General features: G+C 40.3%; 1 protein-coding gene across 2 annotated transcripts in view; it reads left to right on the forward strand.

Annotated features, from left to right (window-relative positions):
• The first annotated feature begins 14,927 nt into the window (after positions 1-14,927).
• Positions 14,928-24,783, forward strand: part of FAM120A (family with sequence similarity 120A) — a 203,013-nt gene continuing 193,157 nt past the window's right edge. For both annotated transcript variants that reach the window (XM_006876241.1, XM_006876240.1), the window contains exon 1: positions 14,928-15,401. In XM_006876241.1, coding sequence (XP_006876303.1) covers positions 14,928-15,401 — 474 coding nt within the window. The remainder of the gene's footprint in view (positions 15,402-24,783) is intronic.

The following is a 24,783-nucleotide window of genomic DNA, read 5'->3' on the forward strand; positions in this document are numbered from 1 at the left end:
CCATGTCTACAAGGAATACCACTAGTATTCAAATTTACCAATCACGCTAAAGTCAGTGATAATGAAATTGAAGAGTTCTACTAACTTCTTCAGTCTGAAATTGATTAAATACGCAATCAAGATACAATGATAATTACTGGTGACTGGAATGTGAAAGTTGGAAACGAAGAGGAAGGATCCATAGTTTTAAAATATGATTTTTGTGATAGAAACCTGTTTTCAACAACAATGGTTAGTTAGTTGTTTATGACCCATAGCTACTCTGTATAGGCTTTCTGAGGCTGTAAGTCTTTATGGGAGCAGAAAGCCTCATTTTTCACCTACGGAACTGTTGGTAGTTTTGAACTGCTGACCATGAGATCAGCAGCCCAACTCATAACCACTACATTACCAGAATTCCTTTTTTCAGCAACATAGTCACCTTGTTTTATGCTGTTGAAAAATGGTATTTGCAATGAAAAAGTCATTGCTCTTATAAAATTCTATTATGCAATATCCAGTACTGTGAAAAATGTGACTATATACTGAATGGAATCCTGGTGAGGCGGCAGTTCAAACTCATCAGCTGCTCCTCAGAAACCCTATATGTAGAGTTATTATGTGTCAGAACCAATCTGACAGCACTTAACAACAACTATATACATTGAATAGGAGTCCTAGTGTGATGGTGTAGGATAAGCATTGAGTGCTAGCCACAAGGCTGGCAGTTCAAACCCACCAGCCACTCCTTGAAAACCCTATACAGGGTTGCTATGATCCAGAAAGGACTTGACTGCACTTAACAACTACAAACACTGAAAAGTTTAAAATCAGGAAAGGTGTATGCCAGCATTGTATTCTTTCACCATACTTACTGAATCTGTATGCTTAGCAAATAAGTCAAGAAGCTGGATTATATGAAGAATGCTGCATCAGGATTGGAGGAAGACTCATTAACAACCTGTGATGTGCAAATGATACAATCTTGCTTGCTGAAAGTCAAGAAGACTTAAAACACTTGCTGATGAAAATCAAAGACCACAGCCTTCAATATGTGTTGCACCTCAATGTAAAGAAAACAAAAATTTTCACAACTGGACCAATTAATATCATGATAAATAGAAATAAGTTGCCAATAACTTCATTTTGCTTTTATTAACAATCCAGAGCTATGGAAGCAGTCAATAAATCAAATTAGGAAAATCTGTAGCACAAGATCTTTTTAACATGTTCAAGAGCAAAGACATCAATTTGAGGACTATGGTGCACCTGACCCAAGCCATGGTATTTTCAATTGCATCATATGCATGTAAAAGTTGGACAATAAAGAAGATGATATAAGAATTGATGCATTTGAGTTATGGTGTTAGAGAATATTAAAAGCAACATGGACTGTCAGAAGAAAAAACAAATCTGTGTTAGGAGAAATAGAGCCAGAATGTTCCTTAGAAGCCAGGGTGGCCAGACTTCGTTTCTCATACTTTGGACATATTATCAGGAGGGACCAGTCCCTGGATAAGGATATGATGCTTGGTAAAGTGGAGGATCAGAGAAAAAGTAGAAGACTTTCAAGAAGATGGATTGGCACAGCAGCAGCAGCAATGGGCTCAAACATGAACAAATGTGAGGTTGACACAGGACTGGGCAGTGTTTCATTCTGTTGTGCATAGGGTCGTTATGAGTTGGAAACAACTCAACAGTACCTAAAACAACCTATGTGTGGACCTCACCAGATGAGATACAGAGGAATCAAACTGACTACATCTGTGGGAAGAGATGTACATAAGTCAAAATAAGTCCAGGGGCCGACTGTGGAACAGACTATATGCAAGTTCAGGCAGAAGCTGAAGAAAAGTAAAACAAATCTATAAGAGCCAAAATATGACCTTGAATATATCTCACCTGAATTTAGAGACCATCTCAAGAACAGATTTGATGCACTAGATACTAGGGACCCAAGACCAGAAGAGTTGTGGAATTGCATCAAGAACATTATGTGTGAAGACAGTGAAAGGTCATTAAAAAGACATGAAAGAAAAGCCAAAAATGGATGTCAGAAGAGAAAGACTCTGAAACTTGCCCTTGAATGTAGAGAAGCTAAAGTTATTGGAAAAACTGAAAATGGAAAACAGATGAACAGAAATTTCAAAAGGCAGCACGAGAAGAAAAAGAGTACTGAAATGTGCAGACAACTGAAGTTAGAAAATCAGAAGGAAAGAACACACTCAGCATTTCTCAAGGTAAGAGAATTGAAAAAAGAATTCAATCCTTGGGTGGCAATATTAAAGAATTCTATGGGAAAAATATTGAATGATGCTGGAAACATCAAAAAAAGGAATCGACAGAATCATTGTACCAGAAAGAATCAGTCAATGTTCAATCATTTCAAGAGGTACTATTTGATCAAGAACAGATGGCACTGAATGAAGAAGTAAAGCTGCACTGAAAGCACTGGCAAAAAACAAAGCCCATCCAGGAAATGATGGAATACAAACGGAGAACTTTCAGAAAACTAATGTAGCGCTGGAGGTGCTCACTCATCTATGCCAAGAAATTTGCAAGAGTGCTACCTGGCCAATTTATTGGAAGAGATTCATATTTGTGCCCTTTCCAAAAAAAAAAAAAAAAAAGTTGCTCCAATGCAATGTAGATATCAGCAAACAATATCATTAAATCACATGTAAGTAAAATTTTGCTGAAGATAATTCAGAAATGGTTGCAGCAGTACATTGAAAGAGAGAAGCCAGAAATTTACGCTGGATTCAGAAAAGGATGTAGATTTAGAGATTTCATTGCTGAAGTCAGATGGATATTCACTGAAATCAGAGGATACCAGAAAGATGTTTACTTGTGCTTTATTGACTACACAAAGACATTCAACTGTGTGGATCATATCCAACTACATGTAACATTGACACGAATGGGAATTCCAGAACACTTAAGTGTGCTTATGAGGAGCCTATACATAAATCAAGAGGCAGTCATTTGAACAGAATAAGGGGACTTTGAATGGTTTAAAACCAGTAAAGGTATGTGCCAAGGTTGTATTCTTCCAATGTACTTATTAATCTGTATCTTGAGCAAATAATCTAGAAGTCTGAGTATATGATTATGTTGGAGGAAGACTCATTAACAACTTGCGATATGTAGTTGACACACCTTGCTAGCTAAAACAGAATATTGAAATACTGATAAAGATCAAAGACCACAGCCTTCAGTATGAATTGCACCTCAATGTAAAGAAAACGAAAATCCTCATGAGTGGATCAATAAATAATATGATAAATGGAGTAAAGACTGAAGTTGTCAATTACTTCATTTTGCTTGGATTAACAATTAAAGTTCATGGAAGCAGCAGTCAAGGAGTCAAAAGACATTATTGCATTAAGCAAATCTGCTGCAAAAGACATGTTTAAAGTGTTAAAGAGCAAAGATGTTACCTGAGGACTAACATGCTCCTGACGCAAGCCATGGTGTTTTCAATAGCCTCATATGCATGTGAAATATCGACAATGAATAAGGAAGACTGTAGAAAAAAATAGATGGACTTGAATTACAATGTTGGAGAAGAATATTGAAAGTGCCATGTACTGTCAGAACAAGCAATCTGTCTTGGAATAAGTTGTTGTTGTTAGGTGCCATCAAGTTGGTACCGACTCAAAGCCACCCTATGCACAACAGAAAGAAACACTGTCCAGGCCTGCACCAATCTCAAAGTTGTTGCTACATTTGAGTCCACTGCTGCTGCCACTGTGCCAACCCATCTAGTTGGGAGTGTTTCTCTTTTTCTCTGACACTCCACTTTACCAAACATGATATCCTTCTTCAGGGACTGGTCCCTCCTGACAATAAGTCAGAAATATAAGAGACAAAGTCTGACCATCTAGGAATTCTGGCCATCCTGGCTTCCAAGGAGCGCACTGGCTGTACTTCTTCCAACACAGATCTGTTGGTTCTTTTGGCAGTCCATGGTACTTTCAATATTCTCCTCCAACACCATAGCTCAAATGCATCAGTTCTTCTACCGTCTTCCTTATTCACTGTCCAACTTTTACATAGCCAGAATGTTCCTTAGAAGCAAGGACGGCAAGACTTCATCTCTCATACTTTGTACATGTTGTCAGGAGGGAGAAATCACTGGAGAAGACCATTATCCTGGGACATATGGAGGATCAGAGAAAAAGAGGAAGACCTCCAATGGATTGACATAGTAGCAGCAAAAATGGACTGAGGCATAGCAATTGTTAGGATGACACAGGATCTGACAGTGTTTCATTCTCAATTTGCTGGGCTGCACAGGGTTGCTATGAGTTGGAACCAACTTGAAAGTATCTAACAATAACATTTTACCTGGTTAACTATGTGTTCTGTTTTTGAAACAAAAACTAATCCTTTCTTTTTTTTTTTGGTAACATTAATGGTTGACAAATGTTTGGTTGACAAATGTTTTATATAATTTGCATCCCTGGTTCAAATTCAGTGACTGATTAAAAATAAGCTTTTTACATGTTGAGGTAAAAGCAAACATTTGTATTTAAAATTCAAAAAACATTTTATCTTCTTGGGTTCACAATATATGTGACAATTAATAGATGGGCACTTATTTTCAACAACTTATTTAAACTATAGGACAAATGTTTTGAGTTCATGAAAATACTTTACACATAACAGAGAAAAATATGAAAAATTAACAATAGTATTACAGAGATATGATACCATCTATCACAGAAATCGCTACCCAAAATCAGGGTAACAATGGCAGAAATATTATACATATTTTAAGCTCTTTTGCTATTTCAACCTATTTGCATTTGATTAATTCATCTACAGCCCAAAATAGGAGAATATTGTCTATTTTGTTTACTTGATTCCTTCCAAATTATTTTACAGAATTGTATCTTTAGTTAATACTCTACTTAGTTGAGTCTTTTATTCACCAGTAATAAAAATAAAAGGTGAGTTCTCAATTTTTTCAAGTGACAAAGACATCCACAGCTAGCTCTGTAATCAGTAGCAATATATTAGGAAAATTGTACCCTGGGGCTAAGGTTGGACTCCGTGCTTATGGAAGAGAACAAATTACTCAAGGTTTGGGATTTGCACCTTTAACGTTTATCTACCACCATGCTGTAATCTGTTAATTATCAACTTAAATTACCTGGAAGTGCACCCTCGTATCTCTAGTCTCCATTTCTTCTCTTGTTTTTTTTTTTTTTTTTCCTTTTAATCTGTAATAGGGGGTGCCTTATGTTTTGTTCTCTTCAAAGATGTTATGTTCATTTTTCGCTTTCAACCATAATTTTTAAAACAGGAATACATTTAGTTTTAATGTGTCAGTCAATGGGCCAGTATTAGCAACTTTCTATAAATTCACACTTCTGGCACTCTTCAAGAGAATGAGTTTTCAAATGCTTGGCTGACGGACATTTTATATAACCAGGTGAATACCATCTCAGTCATAGAGTTACTGTTCTCTACCGATAGCTGTAATTGCCCCCTCCCTATCTACAACAGTTGGAAACTCTGGTTCTCAATCTGTCTGATGTCTGCCAAGGACTGTCTAGGTTCCCACTCCACCAATTGGGGGATAGTCACTTTTCCTCATTTACATTCCAAAACTCCAGAAGCTTTTCCAACACTTCTTAGCGACCCAAGACCCCTTCCTCTCCATGTTTCTTCTTACTACAACTAGATAATCAGTCAACATCCTCTCAGTTCTACCCTTGCCACCTCCCTTACGGGTGTTCTGAATCAGGTTTCTACTATTTCCCTTTACAATGACGCCAAAAAAAATGAATGATGGTCAAAGCAGTGAGATATTCTCTTAGTTTACCCAGGGTCAAATTTTTCACCCAGTTCCCATTTTGGAATGTAAATGATGAAAAGTAACTATTATACTCAAATCCATAGTTGCACAGTAGATTCTGACGCATAGTAACCCTATGACAGAGTAGAACTGCCCTATACAGTTTCCAAGGCTATAAAAATTTCAAGAAGCAAACTGCTACATCAAACTGCTGATGTTTTAGTCAGCAGCTGAGTGCTTAACCACTGTGACACCAGGGCTCTTCTCCAGTAACTATTATAATAGCAGTAAATGCTTAAATTGTTTGCAAACTTTGGAACTTGGTCATAAATGATAAATTAGTAACTGATCACATTGCACCACCATGTCAGCAGTTGAGAAGCATTTCACATGGTCTTCAGGTTCTACTATTGTGTCAGAAAAGTGTCATGAGTTAAATGGAAAACTGATCAGCACTCAAAATTCTTGAGCCCATGACAAAATGCATCTCATATTCCAAACAACTGAATTATAAATTACTTTTCTTCAGATTTTCAGGAACTTTTGTGTTAACAACAAAGTACCACAATAAAACAAAACCACCAGTGCCATTCCTCATTCTTAAGACTAAATAGGAAATTAGGGTCAAATTATTCAGGGACATTATGTACAAGATATTGCCCTAGCATTCAGATTTGTACCTTTTATTCATCCTGCTTTGAACATGTCAGGGAGAATTCTATACCCATCACTCCTTAGATTCTGGTTCTGGTTTCAGAATTCTCTTGTGGATGCATTTCTTGGGTCTTAAGATGCCATTAAAAGGCAGAAAGAAAGATGTGAAGATCAAATGTTCCTTTCACAAGGGACAGGAAGTATAATGCAAGTGTCCTATCACTACAACAGGTCCATTGGCCATTCCACAAGGTTGAGAATGCATGAGACTACCTGGGTGAAAACAACAAACACTACCCTTGGTATAGGTTCTATTTTCTTTCTCATTTGTCACATAACATTTATGTCCAACTGATACTGGGTTATTCATAAATATCTATACTAGAGAAAGGAGAGCTATTTTCATGAAAAACTTTCAAATGAGTGCCACAGCTTCTACTGGCAAGTCTCAAAGAGGCATTTCAAGCAGGGTAGGCAATGGTAGCACCTGTGGAATAAATGGACAAACTTTCACATGAACTGCTTTGAAAGAGAATACTCACTTTGGCATCTATTCTCTCTAACTGACATAAAAAGAATTTTATAGCCTTACCTTAACTAGTAAGGAGCTCTGGTAGTGTAGTGGTTCGAACCGCAAAGTCAGCAGTTCGAAACTACCAGCTGCCCCACGGGAGAAAGATGAGACTTTCTGTTCCTGTAAAGATTTACAGCCTTGAAACCCTGTACAGGGTCACTATGAGTCGGAACCGACTCGACGGCACTTAACAACAGCAACAACAACCACCACCTTAAGTAGTGCTGATGGAATCTTCATGATTGAATTAAATTTTTTGTTGTTGTTTTAGTAAATTAAATTTTATTTAAAAATATATCAATCAAGTGACAGTTCTGTTCCCTTGGCTTTGGGTGTTCACATTCTCCTAATCCATCTGAGTAGTCCCAATGGCACTAACAGGCTGTGTTCTCCTGCTTCTTGGGTACAGCAGCCCCACCCCTTCAGCTGTAGGTGGTGGTCCCACTCTCTTGGCATATCTGAATGGTAGCCCTGCATTTTGGAACTGAGTAGGTGGAGAGCTGATTGTTTTCAAACAGTTGTGGCTTCATCCTTTGAAACTAAGGCAGTCTGGTTTCCATGTTCTTTCTAAGAGTTCTGAAGATGTCACAGGTGCCCCAGGAATGGTTCTTTTCATGGAGGACAACAACAGAGCTCCTTTGGCCCTCTTCCTGTACGTAAAATTCTAACAAGCAGAAAGCTTTCATTTCTTTCATTTTGTTTCTATCCCTCTCATTCTAAGTTGACAGGTTTCTGTTGTGCTAATTGGTTAGATCCGTCAATCACAGGCTTAGTTTCCTTAAGCAAAGGTTGTGTAATCACATCCTTAGATGACAATTCTAGGGCACATGTCCTTTCTTTGTACACAGAATTCTCCAAAACTTTAGTCTATTTTCATCTTGCACAGTCCATTTTAAAGTCCACCTTTTTCCTCTTACATTTTACTATAAGCAGCAAGAAGAAACCACACAACCCCTTTAAGACCTTGCTTAGATAGCTCCTCAGTCAAACATCCAGGTTTATCACTTATAAGTTCTACCATGCACTGAACATCTGAACATAATTCAGATGAGTTCTAAGCTACTGCAGAAATAAACATCGCTTTTCCTTCATTGTCCAATCACATGTTCATTATTTCCTTTTATAGCCTCATCAGAAACACATATAATGTCAATATTTCTAACAACACTGCTGACAGCTCTCTATGTATTCTCAAAACAATACTTTCTCTATGACTCTTCTCACTTCCTTTTAAGCTCTCACCAGCTACTCCTTGTAAACCCTATACAGGGTCGCTATGAGTCAGAATCCACTAGACAGCACTTAACAAGAAGTGAGGATGCGCCCCTTAGGATAATCAGTCATTTCAGATCAACCAAGGGCAGAATTTATCCAAGGAAAAAGATCAGAAGGGTCAGGAAAGAAGAAGGAATTGACACTGGAAACACAAGGAGGAAGTGGGGTAAGTGAGGCTACATTGAGGGGACTGTAATCTGATGGAAAACTGATCTGCTCTGTAAACCTTTATCTAATTCACATAAAAAGCCAAACATATATACAAAATTCAATGAAAAAGTATCTTACACTCTCTATCCATTACTTAATTCCAAATACACTTCCACATTTTAGGTATTTGTAAAATCAGCACACCACTCTCTGGTACCAAATTCTGTCTTATTGTGCAAAAATGAGTCCTTTATATGGCCTTTGACCTTGGTTCTTTGGAAAAATATCTTCAGAGATTTCCCCCCTGAGCCCTAAGGAGCTAGCTACCTTTGCCCTCATTTCTACCCCAGAGGGTTGTTACTTTTTCCAGGTAAGATGATATTTCATTAGAAAACTGTAAGCAAAGACAGTTTGATACAGTCTGCCTGGCTGTGAGCCCTCTGATTGGTGTGTACCTTGCAGGAACTGGTCAATAGACTATAAAAATGAGGTGAGTTGTAGCCTACTATGCTAAAGAAGTATCTGTGATCTGAGAGGTGATTGGTCAATTTGTGGCTTTGGTGCAAATGCCATGCTTAGAAACTGACAAGGAAGCTTGTGAGTTTAAGTAGTCAGTATCCACACAGAGGCAGAAAGAAGCAGGAAGAGAAGCAGCTGGAAAAAACAAAAGAAAGAAGAGAGAAGAAGACAGAGTCAGAGTGAAGCCAAGGCACCTCCTAAATGAGCTGTAACACTGTCAAGGGCTGTTAATACCGAAGACAGTAAGAGCCCGGGAAGGGCCCATCCACAAAAACAGTGGTGACAAATGGAGGGGCCAAGAGGAGTCTATCCTCAGAGGACTGAGAGGGGGATTGTACAGTTGAGAAGAGCTGAGAGAGCTATCAGAGCTATTTTGCATTAAAGAAGGGAAACTATGCCTGTATGCTTACTGATCCCAAGTTACACCCTGCTCCCTAATAAACCACATAACTGTAAGTACAATCTATGAGTTCTGTGAGATGTTGCAGCAAATTGCTGAGCCAGATGCGGAAGGGAAGATTGCTGAGGGGAGGGAGATTAGCTGGCATCAAAGATGGAGTAATATAGCAGTTTGGAGAATGAAAATCTGGGATATACTTGATCTCTGCCTTACAGGAATTGGTTTTGTGCTGATTCTTACATTTGAAGTTATCTGTACTTGTTGCTGCTGTTGTTAGGTACTGTTGAATGGATTCTGACTCATACTGATCTTTGTACAACAGAATGAAACACTGCCCTGTCCTGCACCATTCCCACAATTGTTCTGAAGATGTCCCACTGCTATTCATAAGATTTTCAGTGGTTAACCATTCAGCAGTGGTTTGCTTCTCCTTCTTCGTAGTCTGTTTTAGCCTAAAAGCTCCACTGAAAACTGTCCATCATGGATAGCCCTGCTAGTATTTAAAATACCAGTCTGTAACTTTAAGCATCACAGCACCACATAAGCCATCACAGTATAACAAACTGACCAACGAGTGCTGCTATAATATTAATACTACATGTGAAATTTCTTGAACAAACAGAAATTTATTTTTCACAGTATTTGTCTTTTGTTAGGTGCTATTGAGACACTTGCAAACTACAGCAACCCCATGTATAACCTGCCTGGTTCTGTGCCATCCTCACAACTACTGCTACGCATGCGTCCACTGCTACTGCCACTGTGCCAATCAACCTCCTTGGAGTCTCCCTTTTTTTCACTGCCCCTCCACTTTACCAAGCATGATGGTCTTCTCCAGGGGTTGGTCCCTATTGATATGTCCAAAGTACGAGATGAAGATTGGCCATCTTGGCTTCTAAGGAGCATTCTAGTTGTACTTCTTCCAACATAGATTTGTATGTTCTTCTGGTAGTCTGTGGTACCTTTAATATTCTTCTCCAACACCATAACTCAAATGATTAATTCTTCTGTGGTCTTCCTTATTCACTGTCCAACTTTCACATGCATATGAGGCAACTGAAAATACCATGGCTTTGGTTAGGTGCACTTAGTTTTCAAACTGATATCTTTGCTCTTGAACACTTTAGAGAGGTCTTGTGCAGCAGACTAACATAATGTAATCTGTCGTTTGATTTCTTGACTGATGCTTCCATGAGTGTAGATGGTTGATCTAAGCAAAATGAAGTGATTAACAACTTTAATCTTTTCTCCATTTATCATGATGTTATTTACTGGTCCAGTGGTGAGGATTTTTGCCTACTTTACATTGAGGTGCAACCCAAATCGAAGGCTGTGATCTTCGTCAGTAGTTTAAGTCCTCATGGCTTTCAGCAAGCAAGACTGTATCATCTACATATCACAGGTTGTTAATGAGTCTTCCTCCAAATCTGATGCCATATTCTTCTTCATATAATCCAGCTTCTCAGATACTTGCTTAGCATACAGATTGAGTAAGTATGGTGATAGAACACAAGCCTGGCACACACTTTTCATGATTTTAATCCATTCAGTGTTCCCTTGTTCTGTTTGAATGACGGCCTCTTGGTCTATGTACAGGTTCCTCATGAGCACAACTAAGTGTTCTTGAATACTCATTCTCGGCAATGTTGTCCACAGCTTGTCATGATCCACAGTTAAAAGCCTTTGCATAGTCAATAAAGCACAGGTAAACATCTTTCTGGTATTCTCTGCTTTCAGCCAAGATCCATCTGACGTCAACAATGAGATCCCTCATTCCACATCCTTGTCTGAATCAGGCTTGAACCTCTGGCAGATCCCTGACAATGTACTGTTACAGCCGTTTTGCCTTATCTTTAGCAAAATTTTACTTGATGTGATATAGTCCTAACCATAACCCTAACACTAAATGAAGTCGAGGAGTCCTGATATGGCACCATAGGATAAGCACTTGACTGCAATGTTGGTTTGAACCACAAGGTTGGTGGTTCAAATCCACCAGCCACTCCTCAGAAACTCTAGGCTTAACCTAGATCACAGTCACAGTTCTAACACTAACTCCTAACTAACCTCCTCCCACCAAATGAATAAAACAAAAACAAATCCTTCACTGAGATGAAATTATAAGAAATAAAAAATTCAACTCATCTTCGATTTTTGTTGTTAGTGCTGTCGAGTCATTTTTGATCCAGCGTCTCTATGTACAACAAAACAAAACACCACCCAGTCCTATGCCATCCTCACAATTGCTGCTATGCTTGAGCCCATTGCTTCTGCCACTGCCAATCCATCTTGTTGGGGATATTCTTCTTTTGCACTGATCCTCCACTTTACCAAGCATGATGTCCTTCTCCAGGGACTGGTCCCTCCTGATAATATGTCCCAAGTATGAAAGATGAAGTCTGGTCATCTTAGTTTCTAAGGAGCATTCCTGTTGTACTTTTTTCAACACATGTTTTGATATTAATGGGGACTTCTTTCAGTCTGCATGGGCTGTCATTGGATGTAAATTACTTCATTGAATATCTGCTCTTTGAATCTCAACAGTATTAGCTGCATCCTGTTTCTAGATTTCTCTAGAAAAAAAGCAGAAGGGAAGACTGGAAGTAAGTAAACATACTATAACTCTTAAGAGTTTGTGGTATCTGAATGCTTCAATAATACTTTTTTAAAAAAGTATTATTAAAGCATAATACAGTATTAAACTTTTTAAAAGCAATTACTGTAGAACTTTGGAATAGAAGACATGTAAAGATCTCTATCCAGAAGCTACAAAAACAATGGCAGTGGTGGTGGTTGTGGTGGTGTGCTATGGAGTACGTTCTGACTCATAGCAACCTTCCATAGAGTTTCCTAGGCTGTAAATCTTTACAGGAGCAGAAAGTCTTATCTTTCTCCCGTGGAAAGGCTGGTAGTTTTGAACTGCTGACCTTGAGGTTAGCAGCCCAACTCTTAAGCATTACAGGATTTAAATAATTCTCCTTAAGAGAAGCTCTACAAGTCTCAGGAAAGCTTCCATAAAAGATGGGCCAATTCACAGTTGGAACTAAAAAGGAAGTAAGGAGGCATTTCATGTTGTAATAGACCTATAATTCTATCAAGTCTCTTCTGTGATTATTTGACATTTAAGGCCACTAGTATTTTTAGGCATTATAATGTCTGCCATTGTAGTTATCTGAGCTAAACAATTTGTTAGTAATGAAAACATAATGATAAACCAGGGTCTAAAGCTATTTCTTGCAATAAAGCTGTATTATATGGAAGTCACCAATACAAAGATTAGAATAAAAATTTCAAAGGGCAGCTCAAAAAGACAAAGTATTATAGTGAAATGTGCCAAAACAATAGGGAAGAACACTCTTAGCATTTCTCAAGCTGAAAGAACTGAAGAAAAAAATGAAAGCATAGGGTTGCAATATTGAAGGATTTTATGGGCAAAATATTAAATGACAAAAGAAGCATTAAATGGTGTTACACACTGTTACTGTATGAAAAAGAATTGATGTCCAACTCAACCGTATGTTTAAGAACCAATGGTATTGATGTAAAAAGTCCACACTGCTCTGGAGGCATTGGTGAAAAACAACACTCAGGAATTGATGGAATACAAATTGAAACGTTTTAACAAATTGATGCAGCATTCTCTCATCTATGCCAAGAAATTTGGAAGGTGGCTACTTAGCCAACTGATTGGAAGAGATTCACATTTGTGCCCATTCCAAAGAAAGGTGACCCAATAGAATGAGGAAATCACTGAACACATGCAAGTAAAATTTTCCTGAAGAGAATTCAGAAAGGGTTGCAGCAGTAGATTGACAGGGAGTTGCCAGAAATTGAATTCAGAAGAGGATGTGGAAATACAAATATCACGCTGACATCAGATGGATCTTAGCTGAAAGCAGAGAATACCAGAAAGATGACTGGTGGTGGTGGTTGTGTGCTGTGGAGTCAGTTCTGACTCACTGACCCTGTATAGGGTTTCCAAGATTGAAAATCTTTAGAGAAGCCCACAACCTCATCTTTCTTCCGTGGAACAGGTGGTAGATGTGAACTGCTGACCTGTGGTTAGTAGCTGAACTTGTAACCCACTAAGCAACCAGGACTTCTTAGAAAGACGATTACTTGTGCTTTATTGGCTATACAAAGGCATTGGACTGTGTAGATCGTAACAATCTGGACAGCATTGCAAAGAATGGGAATTCCAGAATACTTTATTGTTTTCATGAGGAACCTGTACACAGACCAAGAAGCAGTCTTTAAAACAGAACAAGGGGATACAGAATGGTTCAAAATCAGGAAAGGTGTGCACCTGGGTTGTAATCTTTCACCATAGTTATTCAATCTGCATGTTGAGCAAATAATGCAAGAAACTGGATGTATGAAGAACATGGCATCAAGTTTGGAGGAAGACTCATTAACATCTGTGATAAGTAGATGACACAACTTTGCTTGCTGGAAGTGAAGAGGACTCGAAGTACTTACTGATGAAGATCAAAGACTAAAGCCTTCAGTATGGATTGCACCTCAATGTAAAGAAAATGAAAATCCTCACAATTGGACCAATAAATAGCATCATAACAGAGAAAAGATTGCAGCTGTCAAAGCTTGTCATTTTGCTTGAAGCTACAATCAGCTTTCATGGAAGTTCTTGTTAATTGCCTGCAAGTGAATTCTGACTCACAGGGACCCTGTACAGGGTTTCCCAGGAGCAGCTGGTGGATTTGAACTGCTGACCTTTGGTTCGAAGGCAGAGCCATGCCGGCAACTCCGCCGGGGAGATACTTTCTTTCTCCACCACCTTGGCGTGATCCGCGGAGGCCGAATGGCACGTTTTCTCAATCGGAGATCTCAGTTGGAGGGCTGAGTCGCGCGAACACCCGCCCAGGACTGGAGCCCGCTTTCCTGAGAGCACTGTCTTCCCCTTCACCCTTGACCCTAGCCCTTCGCCACCACGCTCAAACCCTCCTATCACGGCGCATGCTCCTTCAGGCCTCGGTGACGCCGCGGGCGCCAACAGCCTTGGCAAGCAGGCAGTCAGGGAGGCGCCCGCGAGCCGTCTCGGTCTTTTTCCCGCCCGCGCTGGCGGCCCCGGCAGCGGCGGGCTGGACTGCTGGAGCAGGCGGCGGCCCCAATCTAGTCGTCAAACGTGAACCGCCTCTTCCGCCGGCTGCGGGGCGTCCTTCCCGTGCATCGGTGGAGCGGCTGTACGTCAGCGATCCTGGCCCGCCCTCCGCGCGCGCCCGCCCGCCCGCGCCCCGCCTGCGCGCCGAGCTACAGCCTCAGTTTCGGAGCGGCGGCGGCAGCGGCGGCGGCGGCAGCGGCAGATCCCTCCCCAGCCATGGCCCTGTGAGGCAGCAGCACATGGCGGCCGCCGCAGCAGCCATGAGCGTGCCCCCGACTCGCACAAGTCCCTCCTAGAGCGCCGCTCCTCGCCCTCAGCCAGCCGCCGCCCCGCGCCCTCCGCCCTCAGGCTCCCGCCCCCGCCACCCCCGCTGCCCAGCCGAGGAGAGCAGAGCGCTACGGGCCTGCTGCCGCCGCCGCCGGCCTTCCCGCTTGCCGCCGCCGCCGCCGCCATGGGAGTGCAAGGCTTCCAGGACTACATAGAGAAACACTGCCCGAGCGCTGTGGTCCCTGTGGAGCTGCAGAAACTGGCTCGGGGCAGCCTGGTGGGCGGCGGCCGGCAGCGGCCCCCGCAGACGCCGCTGCGCCTCCTCATCGACGCCGACAACTGCCTGCACCGCCTCTACGGCGGCTTCTACACGGACTGGGTGAGCGGCGGCCAGTGGAACCACATGCTCGGCTACCTGGCGGCACTGGCCAAGGCGTGCTTCAACGGCAACATTGAACTCTTCGTCTTTTTCAACGGCGCCCTGGAGAAGGCCCGGCTGCACGAGTGGGTTAAGCGGCAGGGCAACGAGCGCCAGACCGCGCAGCAGATTGTCAGCCATGTCCAGAACAAGGGCACGCCGCCGCCCAAGGTCTGGTTTCTGCCGCCGGTCTGCATGGCCCACTGCATCCGCCTGGCCCTCATCCGCTTCCACATCAAGGTAAGGACGGCCCTGTCTGCAGCTCTCGCGGTCCTGCCCGCCACCCGCGGGGCCCTGCCCAGGCGCTCAAAATGTCGCCGGGCTTTCTTCGGCCGCGCTGGGGGCGGGGAAAAGCCCGGCGAGTAAGTCATTCTCCTTTTTCAACTGTTGGAGGTGGGGCCCGCAGCTTTCAGACGAAAAGTTTTCCTAGGCCTGGGCTCGACTAGACCTGGAGTTGGAATGCAGCGCTGGGCCCCAAGATGGATGAACGCCCCCTTGTAATTTTCTAGCACCCTGGGCGCCCTTGGCCTGCTGACTTTGTAATGTTGTGTAAATTCAGGGCTAGCACCTTCCAAGTTTAACCTCGTTGTTGTCAAGATGCTAGACTTCTGCTCCTCGGTGTTTAGTCGGCCGTTTTGCTATCTGCAGATGTTTGTAGAACACTTGAGGATTCTTAAGTAGTTCTAGATCGGAACTTGCAGATTGCAGTGTCATCATCAAGAATTAACTCTAACCAAATACTGAAGAATTTAGCCGATTTTCTCCAGCAACATGTTAATTACTGAAGCAAGTAGAAGAAATTGCAATAGTAAGGGTGGCGGCCCAAGACCAGTGGTGAGAAGTTGAATCGAAATGCTGGCGCGCTGCTGCCTCTTTCCTCAGTGGGTGGTAGACAGTAAAACTTAGAGAAAGTTAATGAGTTCTTCAAACGCAATACTTGGTGGTGCATCTTTTAAGAGAAAATGTCTAGAGAAATTGCCCATGATACTGTGTTAGATTTCAACGAAATGTAAAATTTGACATGATGGAATCTTTCTTGTCAGTTCTGTGCCTTACAGTGTGTGAAAGGGGCCTTTAAAAACACTTCAGTTTTGTGTATCTCTTGTGCAAGTACTTCCATCCAAATCAGGGTGAATCTGGAGAAGTTTTTAGACCATGAACTATAGGCCTGAAATGACAGGATTAATTTTTCTTGTGCATAGTTAAGTATTCAGTGACCTTCGATTGTGATCGTTATCACATCTTAAAATTATCAGCCATTCGACTGTGTTGGCAGATGGCTTCTTGGATGAAACTGGGCCAAGGGAGAACTTTAGGAACCTGGAGTGACTGTTCAGATAATATATAAATAAATAAATCTCACGACATCACTTTGTATCTCTTGCTTTTTTCAGTTTTTTTTTTGTATTAAAATTCTGTTGTTTTGGTGGGGAAGCTGATGTGATTTTTTTTAACTGTTGCCACCCTGTCTCCCAACTTGTTTGTCATTCTCTTATTTCTGCTTGAAACTGGTTGCGTTCAAAGTTTGAAATTTTCACTCCTCATGATTGCCTCTAGGCTATATGATGAGATGGTAGTTGTTGAACCTAAAATGATAGCGGAAGTCCCACCCATGAATCCTGTTGCAATTGGTGAAAATGGTTTTAAAGTCCGTTGGTAGAGGCATCTAGAAGAGTAGTGATTGGTCTGTGAGCATGGCAAATACAGGATGTGCCATTCCTCCGGAGAAGTTTGGATGAGAGGAAGCGTTGGCTGAGTGTGCTTACACTTTGTGAATTTGAGTCTAGGACTCTTTAAGAAGCAAGGTAATGTTCTTTGTTAGATGTGAGACACTTCCAAAATACATGATAAATGTGTTAGGTAATTTAATTTTTTTGAAGAAAACGGTGAATTTTGGAAGGAACATTGTGAATATTATTGGAGTCAGTATGTATGCAAACACTCTGTCTTCTTAAAGAACTGTTAAATTATTTTTAATTGGAAAATTGCTTCATTTATCCCCCCAGCCCCTCACCAATATCTTGCATGCTCAGAATTTTGATCATTGTGAATAAGTGGAAACCCTCTGAGGTTTCTTGGACACAAGATAGTTTTGTCTGTTAAGCATTTTGCTTGAGAAGCTTATAACTCCTGGTATTGAATCATACAGTGTTAATTGCACAGATATATGTAGTAAGGACTCAGTTGCAAACCTTATCTTTTTTGTAATAGCATAAGAAATTTAACTACTAGAATTTCTCAGCAAAATCTTATGAAGTTTAAGTACAATTGTTGTTGTTGTTAAGTGCTGCGAGTAGATTCGGACCCATAGCGACCCTGTATAGGGTTTCTGAGGAGCAGCTTGAACCTCCGACCTTGCATTTCAAAAGGCTTTGCAGTCTGGCGTGTGACGCATTAACCCACAGCTCCACACCAGGCCTCTTTAAGTACAATTACCAGCCCACCCCCCAATTTTTGTAAGTTCAATTGAAACAAAAAACTTTCTCTTTTTTTCATTGATGAATCTTTTAAACTGTCTCACTCACAGACTGTCCACTCCTTTTTAGATGTAATTCCAGTAAGCTTAGTTATCAGTTTTCAAGCTCTGCTTCTGAGGAGCACCATTAATAGCAAGAAATGACACTTTACCAAATAGAAGGTTTTTAAAAAAAGTTGTAAAAACAGACTTGATTCTGGAGCTAATTTAGTAAACAATCCTTTAGTACTTAAGTCGCCTGAGGGATAGTGGTTGAGTTTCCCAGGCTATAAATCTTGACAGGAGCAAGAAAGCCTCATCTTTCTCTAAAGGAGAGGAGCAATTAGTAGGTTCAGTCAGCTGACCTTGTAGTTAACAGCTCAACTTGTAACCCACTACTCTACTAGGACCCCATCCTAAGGGGTGTTGTAGGTCTGATTTTGTCAGAAGAATTTGTTTTAAGGGAGTAGAGCAGTGTGTGTGCTATTTTAAAATATCCATTGTTGTTAAGTGCCTTTGAGTCGGTTCCGACCCATAGCGACCCTGTACAGGGTTTCCGAGGGTGTAAATCCTTATGGGAGTAGAAAGCCTCATCTTTCTCCTGCGGAGCGACTGGTAGTTTCGAACCGCTGACCTTATATCCATTAAGGTGGTCAAATTAAAAGTCACAGTGAAGTATCATTATTATCTGTTTAAAAAAATTTTTTTTGTGTGTGAATTATATGATAGTTTACATGAGAGAACTTTAGTTTTACATTCATTCCATCGTATATCATCTCATTGCCATGGTTCCAAACCCCTCCCTGCATCATCTTCCTAGAAACCCATCCTCTACACTCCCCCCAAGTCTTCGGCCCACAGTCCCTCTCGCTCTCTGGATCCAAAGTCCCCAGCCGCTTCATCCCTCCATGTCATCGTCTCTGTCTCCATTTCAGGCGTCCCTGCTTCTCTGGGTAGGATCTCGGCTCTTCTCCATTGGTGGTCCATGAGATATTACCTATTGTTTTTTGTTGTGTGACAGTAGAGTCAGTTTCGACTCATAGAGTGGCTGGTGAGTTTGAACTGCTGACCTTGTGGTTAGCATTCCAGTGCTTATCCTCCAGTGCCATACAAGAACACGACCTATTAGAATGGCTCAACTAAAAACTGACGGTACCACATACTGATGAGCATTCAAAACAACTGGAATTTTGGCACATTGCTGGTGGGAATACAGAATGGCACACCAATTCTGGAAAATGGTTTGAGAGTTTTTTTTTAAAGTTAAACATATGATATAGCAGTCTGACTCCTGGATATTTGAAAACTTGTCCCCACAAAAGCTGATATTCTCATACTCCTAACAGCTTTACTTATAATAACCGAAACTGGAGACAACTCAGATGTCTTTCAGCGAGTGAATGGTTAAACATTGTGGTATTTCCAAAGTGTGAAACACTACTCCATAATAAAAGGAAGCACTTTTTGAGACAACAATTTGAATGAACCATTAAGGCTTTATCCTGAATGAAAAGCCAGACTCAAAAGGTTACATAGTGTATGATTCTATTAATATGACCTTCTCCTAAAGATAAAACTACTGTGTAGTTAGTAATGGAGACCTGCTCTGTGCTTGCCAGAAAGTTAGGAGTAGACAGGTGTGACTGTAAAAGGATGACAGGAGGGAGTTTGGGGTTGATGAGTTTGTTTTATATTCAGATTGTGCTAATGGCGTGTAAAATTTACAGAATTTTATACACCAAAAATAAATAAAACTTAAGGGAGTCCTTGTGTGGCACATTACAACAAAAACAGTGTTACTAAAGGAGCTCTGGTAGCGTAGTGGTTATGAATCGAGCTGTTAACCTCAGGGTCAGCAGTTCGAAACTGGCATCTGTTCTGCAGGAGAAAAATGAGGCTTTCAGCTCCCTTAAAGATTTATAGCCTTGGAAACCCTGTACAGGGTTGCTGACTCCACAGCACATAACAACAACAACAAATATGATTATCCGAGTCCTGGTGTGCTGCGGGCTAATGTGTCAGAATGCAAAGTCATTTGAACTGCAAGGTCAGTGGTTCAAGCTCACCAGCTGTTCCTTGGAAACCCTATACGGGGTCGCATTGGGTCGGAATTGACTAGATGGCACTTAACAACAATTTGTTAAAAGAAAAAAAAAAGTTAGCCTATTCGTGATTGAGTTATGTTGTTGAATATCCTGTGCTTTTAGTAATGGAAGGTGTGCTGAAATCAATTTATTTTGAAGTAATATGGCTTTCTGTACAATTATGTGGGACCCATGTGGATACTGGTGATAGGATTGGTGACATGAGGCCTGTTTCTTCAGATCCTCACCAGGTGGTAGTATGTCCTACAACTGAAATAGCAGTTTCTCTAGAGAGAGGCTGCAAATGTTGGTGGGTGATATATGTCCCATGGGTCATGAAAGAATTAAATAAAAAACAAGCAAAGAAATTGATGTGAGCATAGCTCTATATATACTGCCCACAAACAAGCAAACAAAAAAACCTGTTGCTTTTGATTCTTTATGACATTTTGGTTAGCAGCAGAGCACTTAAGTACTGTGCTAAGAGGGCTCCTTTCATGTATAATGTAGCATTTCTATGGAAAACTTACTATTTTAATATTAGCTTTCTCTAGTGTTTTGTAAATTAGCAGAAAGTCTTAATTTCATGTCACCCTCACTAAGAAATTTTATTTAAAATGAAATACTTCTCTGATAGGATAATAACTGTAGTTTTTTTTATATATAAACTAATACTTTTCTTTTTTTTAACTATTAGAAATTGTTCAAAGTATCAGCTAATTTTGCATTAAATCATGAGCTTTTCATTAATGCTTCTGCTTCTGGTATAGGTGTGAGAGTTTATAATAAAGTCTTTCTGGATCTTATCCTGAATTTGCTTCTATATGTATTCCATTAGTGCTCTGATGTATTTACTTAGATCTTACATAAAACAAAAATCAGTAGAAGATTGTAAGACTTTTTAGACTATAGTTTAAGATTTATGGATTGCAAACTCGTGGGGAGGCCATGTCTTACTTCTGGTTTAAACAAGGGGGAAGGAGAATCAAACTCAAAATCTACCCAAGGTTGATTCCTATGAAGTGGAGAACAGACATGCTTCCACCCTTCAACCTTCTTAGACGTCTTCTCACATCAAACATCACAGCACTTTCTACTTCACATCTGGGTTCAATAATCCATTGCAATGGCCACACAAAACTCAAAGACAATACTCAGGATTATTGGGTTTATTAATGAAACGAGTAGGGTACAATTCAGGAGCTCCTCTTCTCTGGTTTACTGTTAGGCATGCCTTGCTCTTGTATTTGGCATATTAGCCACATGGCTTCTTGGTCAGTCTGCTCTGCTTGGGCAAGTGTTAGTACCCTATTGCTCCTTTAGTAAATGCCCCCCTCCCTTACCTCCAAAAAAGGGTTCATTTTGCAAGCCAGCCTCCTGCCCATAGGCACTCAGTTTTACTTGGTCAGTGGGCTACGAAGCCTTCAGCTGTTCTGCCTTGCTTTTTCAGGTAGGGTTCTTATGCTCTGATCATGGTTCTTGATGGTTTTGGATCATCTATTTCTGTTTTTGAGATGGCTTCATTTAAACCTAGTGGGATGTCAAAACTAACCAGTCCTGACATTAGAGTCCTGTAAGGAGCTCTGGTAACATAGTGGTTACGAAACAGGCTGCGAACCTCAGGGTCAGCAGTTCGAAACTACCAGCTGTTCCATGGGAGAAAGATGAGGCTTTCTGCTCCCGTAAAGATTTGCAGCCTTGGAAACCCTGTGCAGGGTCGCTATGAGTTGGAACGGACTCCACGGCACCTAACAACAACAACATACTCGATTTGCATGGCCCCACCCAGTTATGTGGTGGGCATTAAGAAGACTTACGAGTTCTGGTGTGCTGTAGGATAAGAATTGGACTGCTACACCACCAGTCACTTGGAAATCTTACACAGGATCTCTGTTAATTGGAAATAACTCAATAGGCACTTAACAACAAAGAAGATTTTAGATATAAAGGCTATTTCAATGAATTTTTCAACAGGAATGAAGATCTCTTTTTTGTGTGTGTATTTGATGGTGAAAGATAAACCAGTTTGTGCTATAATAGTAGGCCTTGCCTAGGTCCTTTGCAAGAACACAGATCGGAAGAGCACACGTCTTCTCTCCTCTTAAAATCTAATCTTCATAACATTTTGTTTTCCATTTTATATGTGAAGACCCTGGATCTATTAAATGACATCTGGGGAAAAATAACTTAATAACGTCTCAAGAAGGACGTGCTAAAGTCAAAACTCAAGTTTTGTTGTGTAAGAATTCTTTGAGGGTGTGCCTTCCTAAAATTCATCCCCAGGTCAGTTTTGATAGTAAAATGTCTCTAGTACCTTTTCCCAGTTAGAATAGGAGCAGCAAAGTGAAGGAAGAAAAGCACCCATCAATAGAGTTAGGTTAGATTGAATGAAAACTGGGAAGGCACCCTTTTTTTGCCGTGGTTACTTTTTAAATAGGGAAATCATAATTATTTAATAATATAAGGATACAATTTAACACTGAATAGCTGGAAATAGTTGTAATATTATGTTAAAGATTTAAAATAGTTTTATATAACATTAGATGGTTGATTTTTTTTTTTTAAATGAGTTTTTATTGTGAGGTGTACATGGAAGAATATCAGTTTTACATTCATCCTATCGTATTTCGTTTCATTGCGAAGGCCTTTTTTTTAAAAATCAATTTATTGTGAATTGAGTGAAGGTGTACAGAACAGATCATGTGTTTTATATTTACAAATTATATACTTTGTTTCTTTTCAGTAATTGCAATTGCCTCCATGAACCACCAGTTAACAGTATTCACCTCCATGTAATGCTTTCACTCCTTCCTCCCTGTGTCTTTCCCTACATTCACCTTTCTTCTGCCAACCTCTCTCTTACTGCATATTGCCTTACCTGTCACCTCGTGCCTACCTAGAGAAGGCCACCTATTCCTAAAGATCTTTATTGCTATTGTTGTGTTGTGAAGTGCCATCAAATTGTTTCCGACCCATAGTGATCCTGTATAGGGTTTCTAAGGAGCTCTGGTAGCATAGTAGTTACGAATCATTGGGCTGCTAACCTCAAGGTTGGCAGTTTGAAACTACCAGCTGTTCTGTAGGAGAAAGATGAGGCTTTCTGCTCCTGTAAAGATTTACAGCCTGGGAAACCCTGTGCAGGGTCACTATGAGTTGGAACCAACTCCAAGGTACTTAACAACAAACAACAACATAGGGTTTCTGAGGAGCAGCTGGTGGTTTTGAACTGCCAACCTTGTGGTTTGCAGTCCAATGATGATCCTATAGCGCCACACCTAGCTGACTAGCAAATAACTTAAGGCCCAAGATAATAACTCAGTCATCTATTTAAAATACTTATTTTCGCCTGGTTTACTAGTATTGGCTCAGAAGTTTACCATTTATTTGTACAACTATACTTTCTTGAGTCATGTGGATAAAATACTGAATCCTACTTAACTGCTTTTGAACTTGAAGAAAAGGAAAAATAGCAATTCTTAGGGAAATTGTATCATTATTATAATGAGAACATTCATTTTAAAAACTTAGTTCTGCCGTTGAAGAACCTTAATTTTTTCTTACTAAATAACCACCAAGAATAATTTGCTTTAAGTAAATCCTTTCAGATCTTATCCTAGATATATTTTATATGTTATGTAATTTATATATCGCAATATGGTTTTAATCTTAACAGTAATTTTATCACACTCTACATTCAGCCATTTGCTTTTTCCATTGGCATATGAAAATTGTTTATAATTCAAATTCCAATTCTTTTTGATGCCTGCGTTTGTTGTTGTGTGCCATCAAGTTGATTCTGACCCATAATGATACTGTATAGGGTTTCCGAGGAGTGGCTGGTGAGCTTGAACTGGTGACCTTGCGGTTCAAAGCATTAACCAGCAGTCCAGTGCATTAACCCACAGTGCAACAGCAGGACTCCATTGCCTGCACAATGTTCCATAATTATTCAACCTCTGCAGAGTACATACACATTTGGTAGACCCAAACATATGTATATATTAAAAGTCATACAGGACTATAGAGCAAACATTGTTGTCAGGTCTTCAGATTTTTTAAGAAAATCCAGAAATTCCGATTTTTATCTTAAATTATCCCATATAAAAATACTGTTTGAGTCTGAGAACACAGAAAAATTAGAAAAATTGTAACTCTAGAAGCACCAATATGTGATTTCAGCACTAACCTTTTTATCAGTAGTCATGTGGTGCTGTGGCATAATGCACTGGATTGCAAGGTTGTTTTTCACTGCAAGGTTGGTGGTTCAAATTCACCAAGTTGCTCCTTGGAAACCCTATACAGGGTCGCTATGAGTTGAAACTGACTTGTAGTGACTTAACTATAACATCCTGTTCTAAAACTCTGTCTCCTTTTTAACCCTTTCATGACTCCCAGGACTTATAATGCCACGTACATTTTACTATTCTGGTGTTTCTTGTGCAGCTGCATCTCCCTCTGACAGTGCATGCCCCCATTAGGAGGGGACCTAGCTGCTTAAAATGGAAGAAGTAGAGTACCACAAATTACTGTTTTTCCAGGGTATTGTATTATGCGATGCATTCTAGAGGTGTGATTTTGCATACTTTTTCCCCTCTTTTTTGGCTTTTTTACTGGGAGATAAACCTTGTAAATATGCTTCTGGGTTCTTCTGTACATTGTTTGGAAGTTGCTTTTCTCGCAGTGATTCCATGTTTGTGTGAATATCACATTTTTCAGACACTCTAAATTGTATGTACCTAGAATGCAGCTCAGGGTACATCCCACAGAGAGTTTCAAAAAACCTCTGTTTCATAACAAAATTTCCAAAATGTTCCATAATTCAGCATGCCTTTGTTAGAAACCATGGCATCAAAGTGGAAAATAATTGGGCCATGAACGGGTTAAACTTTAAAGCTAGACCCATCAGGGTTCAACTTGTTTCTTCCTTCCTACTTACCTCTTTTGAAGCCTATTCTTTGATCAAAATCACTTATCATTTCCTGAGGTTACTGAAATGCGACTTACGATATGTTCTAGGTTGGGTTTTCTAGAGAAGAAAAACTCGTGAAACTATATATATATTTGTTGTTAAGTGCCGTCAAGT

This window comes from Chrysochloris asiatica, unplaced genomic scaffold, assembly GCF_000296735.1.
Source record: "Chrysochloris asiatica unplaced genomic scaffold, ChrAsi1.0 scaffold00369, whole genome shotgun sequence".
Classification (NCBI taxonomy): Eukaryota; Metazoa; Chordata; class Mammalia; order Afrosoricida; family Chrysochloridae; genus Chrysochloris; species Chrysochloris asiatica.